At 46.0% G+C, this 20,176-nt stretch overlaps 1 protein-coding gene across 2 annotated transcripts in view; it reads right to left on the bottom strand.

The window, feature by feature from the left end:
* The window catches only part of HBEGF (heparin binding EGF like growth factor), a 239,164-nt gene extending 219,226 nt beyond the window's left edge, over window positions 1-19,938 (bottom strand). The window contains exons 1-2 of one of the 2 annotated variants that reach the window (XM_073649496.1): window positions 19,626-19,938; window positions 19,293-19,448 (exon numbers count right to left, since the gene is read on the bottom strand). In XM_073649496.1, the coding sequence (XP_073505597.1) occupies window positions 19,293-19,448; window positions 19,626-19,866 (397 nt within the window). In that variant the 5' untranslated portion in view covers window positions 19,867-19,938. The remainder of the gene's footprint in view (window positions 1-19,292; window positions 19,449-19,625) is intronic. The other variant, XM_073649497.1, reaches the window with a different exon arrangement.
* Between the last annotated feature and the right edge of the window lie 238 nt (window positions 19,939-20,176).

Here is a 20,176-nt window from a genome sequence, read left to right as displayed (position 1 = left end):
TCATGCTGCACATAAAACATCTGCATCTCTGGCTGATATGGGCATAAAAGGGGACAAACTTATGGTGTGACCCCCATGCTCCCCTGACCTCTACCCCATTCAGAACCTTTGGAGCATCATTAAAAGGAGTGTCTATGATGGCGGGAGGCAGTTCACATCTAAGCAACAGCTCTGGGAGGGTATTCTGTCCTCATGCAAAACAATTGAAGCAGAAACCATCCAAAACCTGACAAATTCAATGGACGAGAGAGTTCAGAAGCTCCTTTCGAACAAGGGGTCCTATGTGAAAATGTAACATCACCTAGAATAAAGTTTTGAGTTGAAAACTGTTTGATTTCAGTTTCTAACAACCTGCTAATGCTTATAATTTCAAAAATGACCATTTTTTTGGTCTTTATTAAAATGAAAAGGTTGATCGAAAAGTTTGGGGGATCTAAGAGTGTGGCAACCCAGTAGTCATGATTACTTCGAATTCTGACAATATGAGGGTCATGCTGCAGGTAGTGCAGCAAGAAGGCACTTATGTGTCTTGCGCATCTCGGAGCCCCAAAATTATTTTCCGGGCTAGATGCAGCTAAAAATTATTTTTAATTTTAAATCTGGTGAAGCTTTAGTATAGATGGCCTAATAGGATCAGTGCTGCACACTGCTACAAAGCCCAAATTATTTTCCAGTCAAGATACAGATAAACATGATTAGTAATTTGAAAGCTTAAAACGGTTGGTAGGGTGATTTTCACCAATCATCAAGCTTTTACTCTCCCCAGGATGACACAGGGGTAGAAAAGTCGTTTCGGATCCATGATTTGTTCATCTTTATGAACGTGAGTCTGTCTACATTATCAGTGGAGAGCCGCGTGCGGTTATCTGTCAGCACACCACCAGCAGCGCTGAACACACGTTCAGACAGAACGCTGGCTGCGGGGCATGACAAGATCTCCAAGGCGTAAGTGGCTAGCTCCGGCCATTTATCCAGATTGGAAGCCCAAAAAGAGCAAGGGTCCAGTGACACAGTCGTGGCTTCAATGTTTACTTGGAGATACTCCTGTACCATCGTCTCTAGGCGTTGACTATGTGTCAGACTTCTTGTCTCCTGTGGCCTTGCAAAGGATGGGCTAAAAAAGTGGTGAAATGATTCCGCAAAATTGATGTTACCAGCAGATACTGTGGTTCTGTTACGGTTTGAGTGCTGAACACTTGACGGTCCCACGGTTGGCAAGTTGGAACTGTGAGATTCACTACGTGCACCACTGGTATTTTGTGGAAAAGCACATGTAAGATTCTGCAACAGTCTCTGCTGATACTCCTGCATGCGTGCATCCCTTTCTATGGCAGGAATAATTTCTGCAAATTTACTTTTGTACCGGGGATCTAACAGTGTGGCAACCCAGTAGTCAGGATTATTTCTAATTCTCACAATTCGAGGGTCATGTTGCAGGTAGTGCAGCAAGAAGGCACTCATGTGTGTTGCGCATCCAGGAGCACCAAGTCCCTGTTGTGTTGGTGGCGAGGTAACAATCATGCTTCCTTCCTCTGTCCTCTCCCCCCAACCTCGCACAACAGAAATGTGATCAAGGTCTCCCTCATCTGATGAGTCTTCCATCAGTTCGTCCTCCACTTCTTCCTGGGCTCCTGCACCTTCCTCACTAGATTGGCTGCTACCATGCGCCCTGGTAAAACCATCTCCCCCACCCTCACATGCCTGCCGCCTTGGTGCTGCCGACCGTCTGGACCTTGCAGATGTTAGCCCTTCCGCATACAACTCCTCCTCCTCTACTTCCTCCACCTCCTCTTGTGCCACCACCTGACTCCGAATTCTGTTTAACATGTGCTCCAGCATGTAAATCACCGGAATAGTCATGCTGATAATGGCATCGTCAGCACTAAACATCTTCGTCGCCATTTCAAAACTGTGCAGAAGGGTGCATAGGTCCCTGATCTGAGACCACTCCTCCAGCGTGATTTGCCCCACCTCTGAATCTCGTTGGCCCAGGCTATACGTCAGAACGTATTGCACCAGGGCTTGTCGGTGCTGCAACATGTGCAGAGTTGAATTCCACCGGGTAGGCACATCGCATTTTAGCCGGTGAAGTGGCAGGCCCAACGACTTCTGTAGAGATGTAAGTCGCTGAGCTGCGGGATGCGAACGGCGGAAGTGAGCACACAGCGACCGTGCCCTCTGCAGAAGGCCATCTAGTCTGGGATAGTGGGCTAAAAATTGCTGGACAACCAGGTTCAACACGTGAGCCATACAAGGCACGTGTGTGACATTGCCCCGGCGAAGGGCCGCACCCAGGTTTGCAGCATTGTCGCACACGGCCTTCCCTGGTTTCAGGTCCAGTGGAGACAACCATTCATGAAATTGGTTCTCCAGAGCTGACCACAACTCCTCAGCTGTGTGACTCACATTTCCCAGACATTTCAATGTAAAAACCGCCTGATGACGTTGAGCCCTACTGCCAGCATAGTAAGGAGGTGTGCAGGATCCCTTCTGCGCAGTTAGAAAGCTTGTGGCATGACCAGACAGGCTTTGGGTGCAGGTGGAAGACCGAGAGGAGGTTGAGGAGGCAGAAGCAGTGGAGGAACTTTGACATAATGAGGATTGACGCACAACTCGTGGGGACGGCAAGACTTGGACAGCAGCCCCTTGTCCTGCTGTCACCATAGTTACCCAGTGCCCAGTCAGCGACATGTAACGCCCCTGTCCATGCCTACTCGTCCAAGTGTCTGTGGTGAAATGCACCCTGTCACACACAGAGTTTCTCAAAGAAGCGGTGATGTTGTGTGCGACATGCTGGTGGAGCGCAGGCACACCTTTCTTTGAGAAGTAGTGCCGACTGGGCATCTGGTACTGGGGCACTGCGACGGACATAAGGTCTCGAAAATCCTCTGTGTCCACCAGGCGGAAAGGCAGCATTTCTGTAGCAAAGAGCTTGCAGATGGTGAAATTCAACCTCTTAGCTTTCTCATGGCTAGGAGGAAATGGTCTTTTACTTGTCCACATCTGAGGGACCGAGGGCTGGCTATTGTGCTTAGACGGGGTTGATAAGGGTGTCCCCGGCAAACTGCCGGTCTGTGAGGAAGATGCAGGCGGACATGTTAGGTTGCCTTGATCCAAAGGTGGTGCTATCGATGTCGGACAGCGCTCAACACCAGCTGGTGTTCCCACCTCCAAAGAAAATGATGACCTGCCAATCACGCTGGCTGTTGCGGGTAAAGAGGTGGCAGGTCTGCGCCCCAAAACAGGTGTGACTGCTGTCCCCCCAGTCACAGAGGATGAAGAGGCCGCGGATGCACAAGATATGGCAGACGGTGGTTGGCCCGGCCGGCTAGGCCGCATTGTAGCACACTGAGCTTCCCACTGCAACTTATGCTTCATGTCCATGTGCCGGTTCATGCATGAAGTACTCAAACTATGTATTTTTTGGCCTCTACTTAGCTTTTGCTGACAAATGTTACAGATAACACGAGTTGGGTCATCTTTATCGATCTGAAAAAATGCCCAGGCTATGCAAGGCTTAGCACCCATGCGACCTGAAGAGCCACCACGACTTGTGGTGAGAGGCAGAGTTGTGTTTGAGGATGCAGTTGTTGACGTGCTTCCAGTACTACGTCTCTGTCCAGGAAGGCGCAACCTGACCTCGTCGTCACTAGCATCTTCCTCCACCTCCTCTGCTGACCTCATCTCTTGGCTGACTGTGGGTTGACAGTAAGTGGGATCTCCAACCTCATCATCATCACCCTGTGCGTTATCACACCCGTCGTCCTCAGAGCCAACCTGTTCCTGCCCTGACAAAAAACTAAAGTTGTCGCTCCAATCAGGTATTTGAGTCTTATCATCGTCTTCCTCATTGTCTCCACCAACAGGAGTTACAGTTTGGGAATGAGGGTCTACATTATGGTCAGAACCTTCTGCGTCTGGTCCTGGATCCGACTCATAAAGATTCTGGGCATCAGTGCAGATCATTTCCTCGTCTGGATTCACAGAAGCGCTGGAGTCGACCTCTGATTCCCAGGCTATAGTATGAGTAAACAGCTCTGCAGACTCAACCATCTGTTCTACCTCATACTCAGACGGGCAGCTGGAGATTTGGGAGCTGTGAGGAAGCAAGTGCGATTGGGGTGACACCTTTGAGGACTGGAGTATTTGTGATGTTGAAGTTGATGTGGAGGAGAGCCCACTTAAAGGAGCACTTGATATCCGTTGAAGCACCTGCTGTTTTTGTGCCTCATCTGGAATTTGTAGCGATTGGCGTGGCCGTAAGAAAGGGATCTTATCACATTGTCCGCTAAAAGAAGTAGACATTTTAGTTTGGCTGGAAGATGGTCTTTCTTCTGCAGATGTTACTGTTGCTTTAATGTAACATACCTGGCGGCGTCCTTGCATGGTGGTCCATCTCCCACTGTGCAAGAGAGCGCACTTGATCTCCTGTCCAGAGTGTCTCTCTGGCTTCCCTCCATGCTGTCTGTTTGTGTCTGTCTCTGCTGCTTAAGGGCGGCGCCCGATCACTTCCTGCTTTTTGTACCTGCTGTGGGTCACACCCCTTGTGCGTCCTCAGCCTATTGCTGTCTGACACTTGGTATATAGCTCAGCAGCTCCCTTCTATCCCTGCCTGAGCATAAGTGTTTTCCTTCAGTGTGTGCTTGCACTCTGAAGGTGCCAGGTCCCGTCTTTGTTTCCTTGTCTGCCTTTCCTGGAGGCTGTATTTCCAGGCCTGTCTGAACTTAGTCCTGTATGTCTCCTGCTTTGCGGTATTAGTTCCCGTGTCTGAACTTAGTCCTGTATGTCTCCTGCTTTGCGGTATCAGCTCCCGTGTCTGAACTGTGTCCTGTATGTCTCCTGCTTTGCGGTATTAGTTCCCGTGTCTGAACTAAGTCCTGTATGTCTCCTGCTTTGCGGTATCAGCTCCCGTGTCTGAACTGTGTCCTGTATGTCTCCTGCTTTGCGGTATCAGCTCCCGTGTCTGAACTGAGTCCTGTTTGTCTCCTGCTTTGCGGTATTAGTTCCCGTGTCTGAACTGAGTCCTTTCTGTGTATCTTGTCTGTCCTGTCTGAACACGCTCCTAGCCTGTTCCTCCCGCCTTCTAGGGGCCGATTACCTAGACCCGCTCCTGTATCTTGTCTGTCCTGTCTGAACACGCTCCTTGCCTGTTCGTCCCGCCTCTCTGGGGGCAGTATTCCCAGACCCGCTCCTGTATCCCGCTGCAGTGTCGGTCTCCTCCGTACACTCAGTTCCAGTCTGAACTCTCTCCTATCCTTTACCTGTTTTGCCTCTATGTCCGTTCCCTTCCTTTTTCTGCAGAGTCTGAACTCGTACCTAACTCCTGCCAGTTGTCTCTGTACTCCCGTTTGTGAGTTTGTGATCCACTCGCTACTTCACTGCAAGTACCCTGTGGGTGTCTGGCTCTGTCTTTCCCTTCCTGTCTGTTCCGTGTGAACAGAGTCCTGTCCTGCCCTGCTTCTGCCCGCTGCTCCGGCAGTCCTGTCCTGCCCTGCTTCTGCCCGCTGCTCCGGCAGTCCTGTCCTGCCCTGCTTCTGCCCGCTGCTCCGGCAGTCCTGTCCTGCCCTGCTTCTGCCCGCTGCTCCGGCAGTCCTGTCCTGCCCTGCCTGTACCCCTCTGCCTGTAATGTTCCTGAGTCCCAGTGTGTACTGGGCCCTATCCTGCCTGTATTGTTCCCGAGTCCCAGTGTGTACTGGGCCCTATCCTGCCTGTATTGTTCCTGAGTCCCGGTGTGTACTGGGTTCTATCCCGCCTGTGTTCCTACCTGCTAGTGCCTCCCTGTCTGCACTCTAGCTGTGTTTGCCTTTACCCCCCTGCCTGCATACCCGCCTGCCTGCCTATACCCTCCAGTCTGTGTGCCAGCCTACCAGCCTGTTCCTGTATTCCCCTGTGTGGGTCAACAGCCGTGTCCGGGGTCTGTCCTGGAGTAGCACCTGGTCCCTCTGCTCGGTTCCTCCTTGGTGCACTGGCGTCGTATGCCGTCGTGCGACCCTGGTCGGATCGGGTGAATACTTAGTCACGCCCCTCCAGGCATACACTCTCCGGCACGGTCCAGTGGAATCACTACCAATCACACGCACACGCCGCTTAGCCCGGGCGTGTGCATAACATTTAACACCTACCCCACGGACACAACCTTTTTTCCCCTTCCCAACACGCCTATTCCCCTTTCCACCAGCAGCAGGCCTTTTTCCACTCATTTTGGTGGTTAACTAATTCACAACTCTGGAGTTGTTTGCACAAAAAAACAATGGATGGGAACCGAGCAGAGCTGAGTGGCCAAACTGTGGTATTAGGCCAAAACTATTGGCTGGGTTAGATGCAGAAAAAAATTATATTCAATTTGCAACCTGATGGAGGTCAGTATAGATGGACTAATACAACAAGTCCCACACACAGCTAGAAGCCCAATATTTTTTCAGAGGTAGATGCAGAAAAAAATATATTCAGTTTGCAACCTGATGGAGGTCAGTATAGATGGACTAATACAACAAGTCCCACACACAGCTAGAAGCCCAATATTTTTTCAGAGGTAGATGCAGAAAAAAATATATTCAGTTTGCAACCTGATGGAGGTCAGTATAGATGGACTAATACAACAAGTCCCACACACAGCTAGAAGCCCAAATATTTTTTCAGAGGTACTGTAGATGCAGATAAAAATTATTTTTAATTTGCAACCTGATGGAGGTCAGTATAGATGGACTAATAGAGAAAGTCCGACACACTGCTAGAAGGCCAAATATTTTTTCAGAGCTAGATGCAGAAAAAAATTATATTCAGTTTGCAACCTGATGGAGGTCAGTATAGATGGACTAACAGAGAAAGTCCCACACACTGCTAGAAGGCCAAATATTTTTTCAGAGCTAGATGCATACAAAAAATTATTTTGAATTTGCAACCTGATGGAGGTCAGTATAGGTGGACTAATAGAACAAGTCCCACACACTGCTAGAAGGCCAAATATTTTTTCAGAGCTAGATGCAGAAAAAAATTATATTCAGTTTGCAACCTGATGGAGGTCTGTATAGATGGATTAATAGAACAAGACCCACACACAGCTAGAAGCCCAATATTTTTTCAGAGGTAGATGCAGAAAAAAATATATTCAGTTTGCAACCTGATGGAGGTCAGTATAGATGGACTAATACAACAAGTCCCACACACAGCTAGAAGCCCAATATTTTTTCAGAGGTAGATGCAGAAAAAAATATATTCAGTTTGCAACCTGATGGAGGTCAGTATAGATGGACTAATACAACAAGTCCCACACACAGCTAGAAGCCCAAATATTTTTTCAGAGGTACTGTAGATGCAGATAAAAATTATTTTTAATTTGCAACCTGATGGAGGTCAGTATAGATGGACTAACAGAGAAAGTCCCACACACTGCTAGAAGGCCAAATATTTTTTCAGAGCTAGATGCATACAAAAAATTATTTTGAATTTGCAACCTGATGGAGGTCAGTATAGATGGATTAATAGAACAAGACCCACACACAGCTAGAAGCCCAATATTTTTTCAGAGGTAGATGCAGAAAAAAATATATTCAGTTTGCAACCTGATGGAGGTCAGTATAGATGGACTAATAAAATGATGCTATGCCCAAAAGATTTTACTTCACTAGGTGCAGTAAAAAAATTGGTATTCTATACACAGGTGGTATATCTTGCAACACAGATAGGCTACTCCACTGACTAACACACTCTGCAATAGGCCAAAAAGGATTAGCTTTGCTAGATTCAGCCAAATGCTGTGAAAAAAACTTGCACAGCACTGGCACAGACCTGCCTGGCAAAAACTGATAGGAACTGATGTAACCTAGTCCTGAAAAGGACTCCAATTACAATTAGTCTTTACTCCCACAATCTATCTATTTAAGAGCACAGACCTCCCTGATAAAAGTCGTAGGAAATGCTGTAACCTAGTCCTTAAAAGGACTGCAATCACAACTATTCCCTACTCCCAAGCTATCTGTATATTTGTGCGAAAATTGGCTTGAAATTAACAAGGTATAGCACACACAGCAACAGCGGTGCCGTCTAACACGCAGCTGCAGCAGTGAGAAAATGGTGGCGACGGGGAAAATGGCTTGGTCTTATAGGGCAAGGACATGTGACATACACTGCCAATGACACATGCCCTTGCTTGTGTGAAAAAAAGCACTTCGCTCCGTGTGTGCGCTGCTGATAGGCTGACAGACTGCACCTCCCCACTGCAAATGCGGGAAAGAGAAAAAAAAATGGAGATCTTCATTGTTCCTGCAGAGATCCATCCCCTGCCCCTCCCCCCACCCCGCTGTACACTCAAACTGCGTATTAACATTAATTTTCATCATTACTGAGAAAAAATCCAGTTATGATTTTGGTGCACGAACAGTTATCGAACATAACCTCGAACAGCCGAATTTTTCTCAAATGGTTCGTGTTCGCCGAACGGCTCGAACACCGCCCAAAACAGCTCGAATTTGAGATTGGCGAACAGTTCGAGTAGAACAACGCTCATCTCTACATCTAATTACCCACTTAAACTGAAAACTTTCTCAAGCATATACAGTACAGACCAAAAGTTTGGACACACCTTCTCATTTAAAGATTTTTCTGTATTTTCATGACTATGAAAATTGTACATTCACACTGAAGGCATCAAAACTATGAATTAACACATGTGGAATTATATACTTAACAAAAAAAAGTGTGAAACAACTGAAAATATGTCTTATATTCTAGGTTCTTTAAAGTAGCCACCTTTTGCTTTGATGACTGCTTTGCACACTCTTGGCATTCTCTTGATGAGTTTCAAGAGGTAGTCACCGGAAATGGTCTTCCAACAATCTTGAAGGAGTTCCCAGAGATGCTTAGAGCTTGTTGGCCCTTTTGCCTTCACTCTGTGGTCCAGCTCACCCCACACTATCTCGATTGGGTTCAGGTCTGGTGACTGTGGAGGCCAGGTCATCTGGCGTAGTACCCCATCACTCTCCTTCTTGGTCAAATAGCCCTTACACAGCCTGGAGGTGTGTTTGGGGTCATTGTCCTGTTGAAAAATAAATGATGGTCCAACTAAACGCAAACCGGATGGAATAGCATGCCGCTGCAAGATGCTGTGGTAGCCATGCTGGTTCAGTATGCCTTCAATTTTGAATAAATCCCCAACAATGTCACCAGCAAAGCACCCCCACACCATCACACCTCCTCCTCCATGCTTCACGGTGGGAACCAGGCATGTAGAGTCCATCCGTTCACCTTTTCTGCGTCGCACAAAGACACGGTGGTTGGAACCAAAGATCTCAAATTTGGACTCATCAGACCAAAGCACAGATTTCCACTGGTCTAATGTCCATTCCTTGTGTTCTTTAGCCCAAACAAGTCTCTTCTGCTTGTTGTCTGTCCTTAGCAGTGGTTTCCTAGCAGCTATTTTACCATGAAGGCCTGCTGCACAAAGTCTCCTCTTAACAGTTGTTGTAGAGATGTGTCTGCTGCTAGGACTCTGTGTGGCATTGACCTGGTCTCTAATCTGAGCTGCTGTTAACCTGCGATTTCTGAGGCTGGTGACTCGGATAAACTTATCCTCAGAAGCAGAGGTGACTCTTGGTCTTCCTTTCCTGGGGCGGTCCTCATGTGAGCCAGTTTCTTTGTAGCGCTTGATGGTTTTTGCAACTGCACTTGGGGACACTTTCAAAGTTTGCCCAATTTTTCAGACTGACTGACCTTCATTTTTTAAAGTAATGATGGCCACTCGTTTTTCTTTACTTAGCTGCTTTTTTTCTTGCCATAATACAAATTCTAACAGTCTATTCAGTAGGACTATCAGCTGTGTATCCACCAGACTTCTGCACAACACAACTGATGGTCCCAACCCCATTTATAAGGCAAGAAATCCCACTTATTAAACCTGACAGGGCACACCTGTGAAGTGAAAACCATTTCCGGTGACTACCTCTTGAAGCTCATCAAGAGAATGTCAAGAGTGTGCAAAGCAGTCATCAAAGCAAAAGGTGGCTACTTTGAAGAACCTAGAATATAAGACATATTTTCAGTTGTTTCACACTGTTTTGTTAAGTATATAATTCCACATGTGTTAATTCATAGTTTTGATGCCTTCAATGTGAATGTACAATTTTCAAAGTCATGAAAATACAGAAAAATCTTTAAATGAGAAGGAGTGTCCAAACTTTTGGTCTGTACTGTACCTCCAAAATATATATATATATATATATATATATATATATATATATATATATATATATATATATATATATATATATACCATAGCTATTGACGAATCTCTTGTCTTATTCAAGGGGAAATATTAAGATTTCATCAGTATCTTTCAACCAACAAGGCCACGTATTGCAGGAACGTTTATAAAATATGTGAAAGCAGTTCAGTTTCAGTTTCCCATCGATTTTGGATATATACGGGTAAGGACACCAATGTTAGCCCTACAAAATACCCCCCCTCCCCATTCTTCAAACTAGTAGCACATAATGTGGGACCTGATTTACCTAACACTAGAGAGGAAAAAAATAAAAAGTGTATCTCTTGAATACTGACAACTTATATGCAAGTATACCATATTTGAAGAGCCTGACAGAGAAAAAAAGGCCCGTGGCAATTAGGCAAAGACAACACGGCCTTCCAAAGCCCCTTGTCAATTTATCAATTTAAAATTAAAGGTCAGTGAGAGCAGGGTCCTTTGTAATGGTGCATTGATGGTGGTTAAACAAAAGGACAAAAAAAAAAGAAGACGTCCTTGTTCTAACCTCCAACTATGCAGATGATAGCAATCCTGTATCTGTGCGTGGGACAAACTGTCACGCTAGGTATAGGGAAAACCCAGCGTATAATGAAAAGGGGAGAGAGCCCTACAACCAGGGAAAGGGAGAGTGGAGACCCCTAAACAAATCTAACGACAAACCCTAACTCCCCTATAGACCCTTAATAGGTTCTGCACTTCTTGCCGAGCAGGAAACCTGGCCCTAGTGACCTTAAAGCTAGACCCTAGGTAGGGGGCGGGAGGGGAGAGCACTAAGTCAGCCCCACCACAAACTAAAGTATACACAGGGGAAACAAACAGGGGAATACACTCAGCTCTAAGATGACACCGGAGAAAGCACGGCAACAATCAACAAAGGAACTCCATGATAATTCTAGCCGACTACTAGAAGCCCAGACCTGAATAGGTATAACACGCCATCACCAGCAAATCTCTGAGGATTTGAGTGTATTTAAGGACACAGCAAGGAAGTGCTGATTAACAGCAGAAAGGTGAGGATACCTCTGGGTCCTAAAGGGAAAGTAATACAAATAATCCCACAAACATAATGCTGGCTGACACATCAATACGTAAGTCGAATATGTACCACCATTAGAAACCACTCCAAAGACCATGGAGCAAGCAAGAAAAGATTGGAGTTCTAAGGTTTATGAATAGAATAGTATAGTTTTATTAAATCATCAATAAAGACAATAATTACATGGTATAAACAACAAACATGTGCAAGGGGACAGAAAGTCAGATGGCAGCAAGGCGCGATTAAGCTAAGGGGCCAATCAAATATAGCAAGTAATAGGGATTGGTTGAATAACCAAAAAGAAGAGCAACCCCAGGAATTAATAGATGGCTAAAGTTACCTCCTAAATCAAGTGGTAAAGTAATAATTAGGCAACAATCATACATAGTATACCGAAGTAAACGTTAGACCAAAGAATGTTAATAAAAAAAACCTGGAAAAGCATTGCTCAATGGCTTACTCCAGACAGAACAGGCGCCTGTAGAAGCACATCATTTCCTTGGACAATATCTGCAGGCAGGCCACTCATCAATCTAACCACACATTGCTTGACCCCAAAGCCAAAATCCAGTTTTACATTTGCTTTTGGGATATTCCTCCATTGGCCACCAGCTAATTCTATGGTAATCCCAGGTCCTTGGTGTATTGCCTCCGGCCTAACCACTCTGGGGTCAGCTATGGGGAGAAATGCCTCAGAGTCACAAAACCCAAGAACTCTCCGACCGTCCAGCATGACCTATTGTAAATGCTTTCTTTGATTAATAGAGGAACTTTTTTCCCGCATAAACCTCTTATGGTCGAACATTGGTTGTCTGAGTCATTAGGTAAGTAAACTTGGAGTGGTGACACCTCTTCCTCCATGATATTTGACTTTAAATAATTTATAGGCCGATTTGGTGTAGAGTTATTCCTCGATTGACCATATGGGCAGGTATCTTGCAGATGCCCAGGCTGCCCACATCGGTAATATCCGCACTGTGTCACACTCCTTCCCATTTGTATTCTGGGGAAGGAGGTAAGGGAACCGGGAGGCTGATATTCCTGTGAAGGTACATAAGGTGGTTGTTGGTGATTGAAGACGATTCCTCCACTTGGTAGCTGGGCATGTGGCCTGCAGATGTCCGGGATGCCCACAGCCATAAGACTTGCGCTTTACTACATCCTCTCCTTGTCGCATTCCAGAGGATGAGATAGGACTAGCTGGAAGGTGATTCCTATGGGTATCAACATGAGGTGATGGTCTAGTTGGACAGCAAACCTTGGGGACTGAAGTGTTGGTAGTTTTTTCTCCATCCATCAGCAACTTTTTCCACTAAGGATTGATGGTGAGAACCTCATCAGCTAAAGTGGCAGCTTGTTCTACTGTTGCTGGTTTTCTTTCACGCACCCATTCCCTGATCTCAGTTGGGCATTTGACAAAGAATTGTTCTTTTAGGATAACCTGGAGGTTGATCTCCCAAGTTAAGGCACCCTCTCCTTCCAGCCAGGGATGACACGCCTGTTTGATCCTATGAGCCTTCCCTATTACAGGCTAGTGAGCGGAACTGAGTCCTGTAAGTGTCTGGAGTAACCGCATAATGTTCCAGGATGGTTTCCTTAATGTCCTCTTATTCACGGTTCCACCGTGGGTCCATAGCTCGATACGTTTCCGCAGCTCCACCCTCAAAGAGCCCCACCAGATGTCTAACCTGCTGCATTTCTGGAACTTCCATTAACTGAAATTGATGCTCAAAGTCTTGCAAGAATCCCTGAATGTCCCTGGAAGCCTTATTAAACAGCTTAAAGTCCTTAAGGGACACTCTTGGAATTTCCCTCATGGTGGGTGTGGTGGTTAATGTCTGCCTTGGGTTTCTAGCTGCTTCCACAGTGAACAGCCTTTCATGGGCTCTTTGAATGGCCTCCCGTTAATCTTCTATGGTGGCTTCACCCCCAAGCAATGCCATCTCCCCCTCAAACCACACAACCCACTGACTTTTCCGGGCATTTACCTCCAATTGATCTAGGAATCCACCATCAGTGCCATCTTGAAAGCTGGCTACTTCCAAAGCCACAATTAGTTGCTCTTTGGATAGTCCTTTGTAACTGACCCCTAATTCACGGGCCTTGTTTGTAGATTCCCCACAGTCCAATTCCTTTATCCTGAGGTTCTGGCTCCATTCGTTGCTGGGCTGCTGTTATCCATTCCCTTTGCTCTGATCCCTCCACTGCCAACCAGTTTGTGATGGTGTGTGAGACGAAGCAGACAGAGATAGCAGGCCGATGCACAATCCAACAACCTTTATTAAGACTGGGAGAATATAACACCAAACGTAGCTGTAGTTTCTTAGAGTCAGTAACACAGAAAGGGACAAATCCGGGGGCGCCACCCGGTAATCCAACGCCAGGTACAATGCAACAACAGTCTCAGAATAAGTCCTCAAATCCAGCAGGGTGGCAAGACATCACAATACCATGTGGCAACTGATCTCCAATGTCCAATAGTTCAACGGATCTCCAATAGTCCATACACGGCACTAGGATCTGGCCTTAGCACAGGTCCTAGCCCTTCACACAGCACAGCATCAACTAACTAAAAACATGTGTCTTATTGTTCTCCTTCTCTTGGGATCAGCCCCCAGGTTGGGCAGAGATACACACACCCCACCCCCTTAAACATTTACTACAGGTAACTGGAAGAATGACTAATCTTCTAGAACTCCAGTCTCCAGCTGGTCTGCAGAGTTGTGTATTGAAGGGAAGCCCCCAGCAGAGAGGAACAAAGACACACAGGCCCCCACTAGATGCAGGACAGAAAATGCTAATATAGACCTGAGTCCAGTATGGTCCATGAAAACAGGCTGGGGAGGGGACACTCTGTTACAAATAGTTTTACCCTATTCAACACAGGGAACTAGAGATGTTACCTGGACTACCATGAGCACATAAAAAAAAATATGACATTTTGGAGAACGGGGTGAGGACACTAGGGCAATAACTTCAGTGAGGCTAGCAGCATGATTAGAGGACAACATTTTCTCACCCAAGTTCCCACAACTATTGATAAGACAGACCCAAAAGAGATGTTGTGTACATTTTGACAAAGAGCAGAACGGACACAGGGTATCAATATCCTGACAAGCTGGGGCTGTGCATTCAGGAACATTTTTAAGAGATAGTATACCATAAATCCCTAGATTAAATTATTTTATTTCTACTTCTGTTTTGGCACTTTAGACATTTGTATTATTTACTTAAATGTCATCATTTTCTCATTATAATATTGGCTACCCATAAGTTTGGATTTAAGCAAAGTCGACTCAAAATGTATTTGGAATCTACCATCTAATACAATGCTATTTAGCAGTCATAGTGATAATCAGCAGGTGAGCTTGCTGTAATCACTCCTCCTGCACCTTGACTGACAGCCAGCTCAGCATATGTGCAAAGCAGGCTGTCAGTCAAGATGCAGAGGAAGAGATTACAGCATGTTCACCATGTCCTGAGTAATGAAAGATCACTGCCCCCTGCTCCGCCCCAACGGATTGGAATCATGCGAATTGAAACTTTATTTTGAGTGGACTTAGTCTATGTTCCCACATCATGTTTTTTTCAGTGTTTTTTGCTGCAGATTTTGATGCACATTTTCAGCTGCCTGCTGCAGTACCAGCAAAGTCTATGAGAAACCAGATTTTTTTGTTCACACAACGTGTTTTTTTGTTACGTATTTTGTAACTTGCGGCTTTTTTGGAAAATAGAGCATGTCACTTCTTTCTGCGTTTTTCACCCATTGGAAGTAATGGGTAGTGAAAAAATGCTGAAAAAACATGATGTGTGAACATAGCTGATGGTTTTGCTGCGTTTTTAGTGAAATCAAGTAAGTACAGCAGTATGTGAAACTCATTTCTTTTTGTGATTTTACCATCTTGTCTTAGTCACTAAGATGGTAGCTAGTATTAGTACAGTGTAATTAAATTAGTAGTATGTACAGTGTAAACATTGGCTGAGCTTGAACAATACCTGCGGCCCAGGGAAGTGTGAAATTGAACAATGCCCTGAGCAACTCAATGGCAGACCCTATAGTGTGAAAGTAAATAGTATCATACAAACTTAATGTACTGCCAGTGTCTAAATTATTCCTGAACAATTCACCTCCCCACTATGCCAAAACCAGAATGAGATTTTTTTTTTTTACTGAACTTTATGTACATGCATAAAGAGACAAAAAGGACAGTGAAAAAAATGCTGAAAAAACGCATCAAAAATCGAAGCAAAACCTGCGTTTTTGACGCAGCTTTTTTCCTTCCAGAGATCAAGTTTTGCTGCAGATTTGTGATGCCAAAAAAACTATGAAGTGTGAACATACCCTTAATACTAATTTTTTTTTCTTTAGTTGGGTGCCATCATTTTAATTTTTGCCACAGGCAGTAGAGAAAGTATGATCGGCCCTTCCTACACTGGGCTACCTTTTCATATCTTCACAGCTTTAGATCACCTGGGATTTAAATATTTCCCCTTCCACATGATGGATCTTATTATCCCAACTCCCACTGTAGACCACAACAAATATTATCCCAATAACTGGTCCCAATACCAAAGTATCTGGGGGCCTTCTGCAGTACATTAGGACTGTGGCAGGGTTTTTGTAAGCATGGCTGCTTCTTTCTTTGATGTTTTTTTCAGTAAAATCACAACAGATAATACCATTAACCACTTCATTGCACTAGCCTACCAGGGAGAGTGTTATTATTTCTTCACAGCCCTAAACCACCAATGATAGTGTGCTGAGACACTTGTTCAAAATAGGCATTGGGGGTATTTTATGAATTCAGATTTTATTTATATATGTTAAAGGGAGAAAATTGCCCAATTAGGAAAAAGCTAATGTGGTAAACCAGAGCTCAGATATTCATAGACAATCCTTATGATTAGGCATTAATATCAGATCCATGGAAGACCAACTTCCAGCACCCCTATCCACCACTTCCTTCATTGTTTACCTGCACAGTGCTGTACATTTTTTTAGCTGTTGTGCTTGGTATTGGACAATATGCCATCACCGGATGATGGCTATGAGTCTGACCTATCGGAAGGCCACCGATCCAGAAAATAAATAGGCCACCTGGCTGCTTTAGAATTCTATTGACTTCATAGTTTTTCCTCTGCTAATGGGGCCTATATTTTCAAAATCAATGCAGGGTGGGTCATGGAGGTTGACAGGAACATCAAAGAGGTTGTCTGGCCCCAGGAAAAGCCTTTCAGGCATCTTGGATAAGTTAAGAAAAACAAATTAAGGCGCAATTACCTCCAATGACCTGAATGAATCCAGTACAGTTGAGAGAAGGTTTCACATTATTTGGTTACTTGCCGACTAATAAAGGACTTTAGCATTCAGATGATGACATACCATCGTGGTGTCAGACAACCCCTTTAATATGCCCTCATTTATGAAGATTTGAAAACCCTTTTAATTACACTTTAAAAATCTTCCATATTATCTTAGGAAATCCTGAAAATGGGGGAGACCTCCCAGAAGAGGGTTTAGATCTCCCAGGCACAACAAAAAAGGCCAAAATTCAGTGATTTAAAGGGATTGTCTGGTCACATCATAATGATGATCTAACTGTGGTCAGGTCATTTAAGTGAGATCAGTGGCAGTCCAACAATCAAATAGGAGCTGTTCTGCATTAACCAGTAGGGGCCACTACACATTGAATGGAGGTACACTTTGCAGCTCTGCTTACAATCTTTACATAAGTCGGCACCAGAGCACATAACCGCTGATTGGTGAGGGTGAGGAGTGTTGGGCCCCCACCAATCTCATATTAATAATTTATCCTGTGGAGACGTTATCAATATGTAACAGGATAATCCCTTGAAGGCCGGAGTCACACAGACATCGATTCTCTAATGGAAGAGTTTGATCCGAGTATTAGTGCACTGTGCTCTGATTCTCTCGCATCAGAGAATTGTAGTACAGGTGCGGAGGAGATGGAAAACTTAATTTCTCCATTGGGCCGAGTGCTATTTGATAAAATATTGCATAGCACTTGGCTATGTTATACGCTCATGTGAGCGAGTCCTAAGACAGTAACTTGTACCCTAGCATCTTGAGAAGACTGGAACCAAGGGGTAGAGAATGGCTGTGACCTTTTATAAGGTTGTGTCTACAGCTGAATATTGTTTTTGATGAAGTAGGGCCATAGTATTTAATCCACTTTACAAGTAAAGCTCATTAAGTCAGCTTCAACAAGCGCCGATCAAATATATACAGAAGTCATTCGGAGCTCGCTTACTGGTCTGTTTACGCTGGCCGACAAAAACTGTTTGGGAATAGAATGCTCGGGCCACACACCACATCATATTGCCCGCAGCAAGTTCCCGGTTTCCAAGGGGCAAAGTGCTTTCAACAATGCATTTTATACATGCATACATTTTGCGATCACCCTTCGTACAAGTTTTGATTGTTTTAATAACAAAAATTCACAACGCGTTTCGGCTGTGAATAGCCTGTTTTTAAAATAAATCTATTTTGGAGAAAAATCACATTGCCACTCATATCTTCACTTCATTTTTTTGCGGTGGAAGCACCATATTCCTCTGTTCATTTTGGCTGAGTTGGGTGACTGCAGCCCTGTGCGCAGAACCTCATAATGAGGAACAATTATTAGTGCATCTAAAACGGCCTTCTGCTTAAAGAAGGTGATTTCACATGGGGGGCATTAATTGTGCTGCTCTTACATAGAGCACCAAAATACTTTGCCCCAACAGGGGCTCTTACCAATCTGTGCCCAGCACTGTGGTCCAGTATCACATCATGGGCTGATTTACACTGCATATGTAGTTTAGGCACTCCCTCACACCTACCGCTGGAGAACCTACCTCTAGAGGACCTACCACTGGAGGATGTACCTCTGAAGGACCTAGTTCTAGATGACCTACCACTGGAGGACCTACCGTTGGAGGACCTACATCTAGAGGAGCTACCGCTGTAGGATGTACCTCTGAAGGACCTAATTCTAGAGGACCTACCGCTGGAGGACCTACATCTAGAGGAGCTACATCTAGAAGAGCTACCGCTGGAGGACCTACCGCTGGAGGAGCTACCGCTAGAGAAGCTACATCTGGAAGAGCTACCGCTGGAGGAGCTACATCTAGAGGAGCTACCGCTGGAGGAGCTACATCTAGAGGAGCTACCGCTGGAGGAGCTACATCTAGAGGAGCTACCGCTGGAGGAGCTACATCTAGAAGAGCTACCACTGGAGGAGCTACATCTAGAGGAGCTACCGCTGGAGGAGCTGCATCTAGAGGAGCTACATCTAGAGGAGCTACATCTAGAGGAGCTACATCTAGAGGAGCTACTGCTGGAGGAGCTACATCTAGAAGAGCTACCGCTGGAGGAGCTACATCTAGAAGTGCTACATCTAGGAGAGCTACCAATGGAGGAGCTACATCTAGAGGAGCTGCATCTAGAGGAGCTGCATCTAGAGGAGCTACATCTAGAGGAGCTACATCTAGAGGAGCTACCACTGGAGGAGCTACATCTAGAGGAGCTACATCTAGAGGAGCTACATCTAGAGGAGCTACATCTAGAGGAGCTACCGCTGGAGGACCTACCGCTGGAGGAGCTACATTTAGAGGAGCTACCGCTGGAGGACCTAACGCTGGAGGATATACCTCTGGAGGACCTACCGCTGGAGGACGTACCTCTGGAGGACCTACCGCTGGAGGATGTACCTCTGGAGGACCTACCGCTGGAGGATGTACCTCTGGAGGACCTACCGCTGGAGGATGTACCTCTGGAGGACCTACCGCTGGAGGATGTACCTCTGGAGGACCTACCGCTGGAGGACGTACCTCTGGAGGACCTACCGCTGGAGGATATACCTCTGGAGGACCTACCGCTGGAGGAGCTACATTTAGAGGAGCTACCGCTGGAGGATATACCTCTGGAGGACCTACCGCTGGAGGATATACCTCTGGAGGACCTACCGCTGGAGGATGTACATCTGGAAGACCTACCTTTGGAGGACGCCATGATGGGATTTCCTCCAGTAAGCAGGGGCTTGCTGCTCAGCCCCACTAGTCCGGCCTGCTCCGGCAGTTCATTGCTGGGCTGCTGGAGAACTTCATGGTGATCAATGACTGATCCGTATAAGCAAGTGAGCGCCAGGAAGCCTGCAAGAGATCGGGAAGCTCAGTGACTCCAGACTGGCGGAGACAGAAATAAGCACGAGTTGCATTTCACAATGAGGTACGAGAGCGCCATTTATAGCACAGGCTGCCCGGAATAGACAACAGTGACAGGACGAGACATGAAGGCAACAAGTTGCCGGGACTCGGGCGCAGCGTTACCTTCTAGTGCGAGGACCAGCGCGAAGTTCACCAGCTTCATGGCCGCTCCGGGGAGGAATAGTCCAGCAGCCCTAAGTCCTGAGGGTCGCCCCTCGCCATCCAGCCAGCATGTCTGCAGAGCGCGCCGCCTCACTGGCACTGGAGTGAAGCCGGACAGCGGCTGGTGCCTTAAATATGGCTGGCCACTCCCTTCGTGACTAAGACCCCAGTCACACTCGGGACGTGGGCACGGAGCAGGCATCCAGACATCAGTGCTGCCATTCCTATCTTTAGTAGGACTGCAGGGCTGGCACCCTAGAAGCGCTATGAGGTTAGGTGCCACCAGCACAGTCCAGCTCCACCATGCAGGCAGCAGGGTACTGCACTCCATCCTTCTGTTGGTCCATGGCTTTACCTCCTGCAGTGGTCATATGTTATCAGGACTTTGCCCATAAGGGGTACATAATATGTGGGTATGCTTTGTCTGGGATCTGCCTCCTATCCCTTATTGGGAACTCCATCCCCCGTTCAGTATAGCTCTTTGGCCGAATTCTGGTGTAGAACACTTTTAA

Source organism: Phyllobates terribilis, unplaced genomic scaffold (genome assembly GCF_046119375.1).
Source record: "Phyllobates terribilis strain yellow unplaced genomic scaffold, ASM4611937v1 Scaffold_10__3_contigs__length_209671492, whole genome shotgun sequence".
Taxonomy (NCBI): domain Eukaryota; kingdom Metazoa; phylum Chordata; class Amphibia; order Anura; family Dendrobatidae; genus Phyllobates; species Phyllobates terribilis.
Note: the sequence above shows the minus strand (reverse complement) of the source record. Positions and strands in the feature narration are given on the sequence as shown.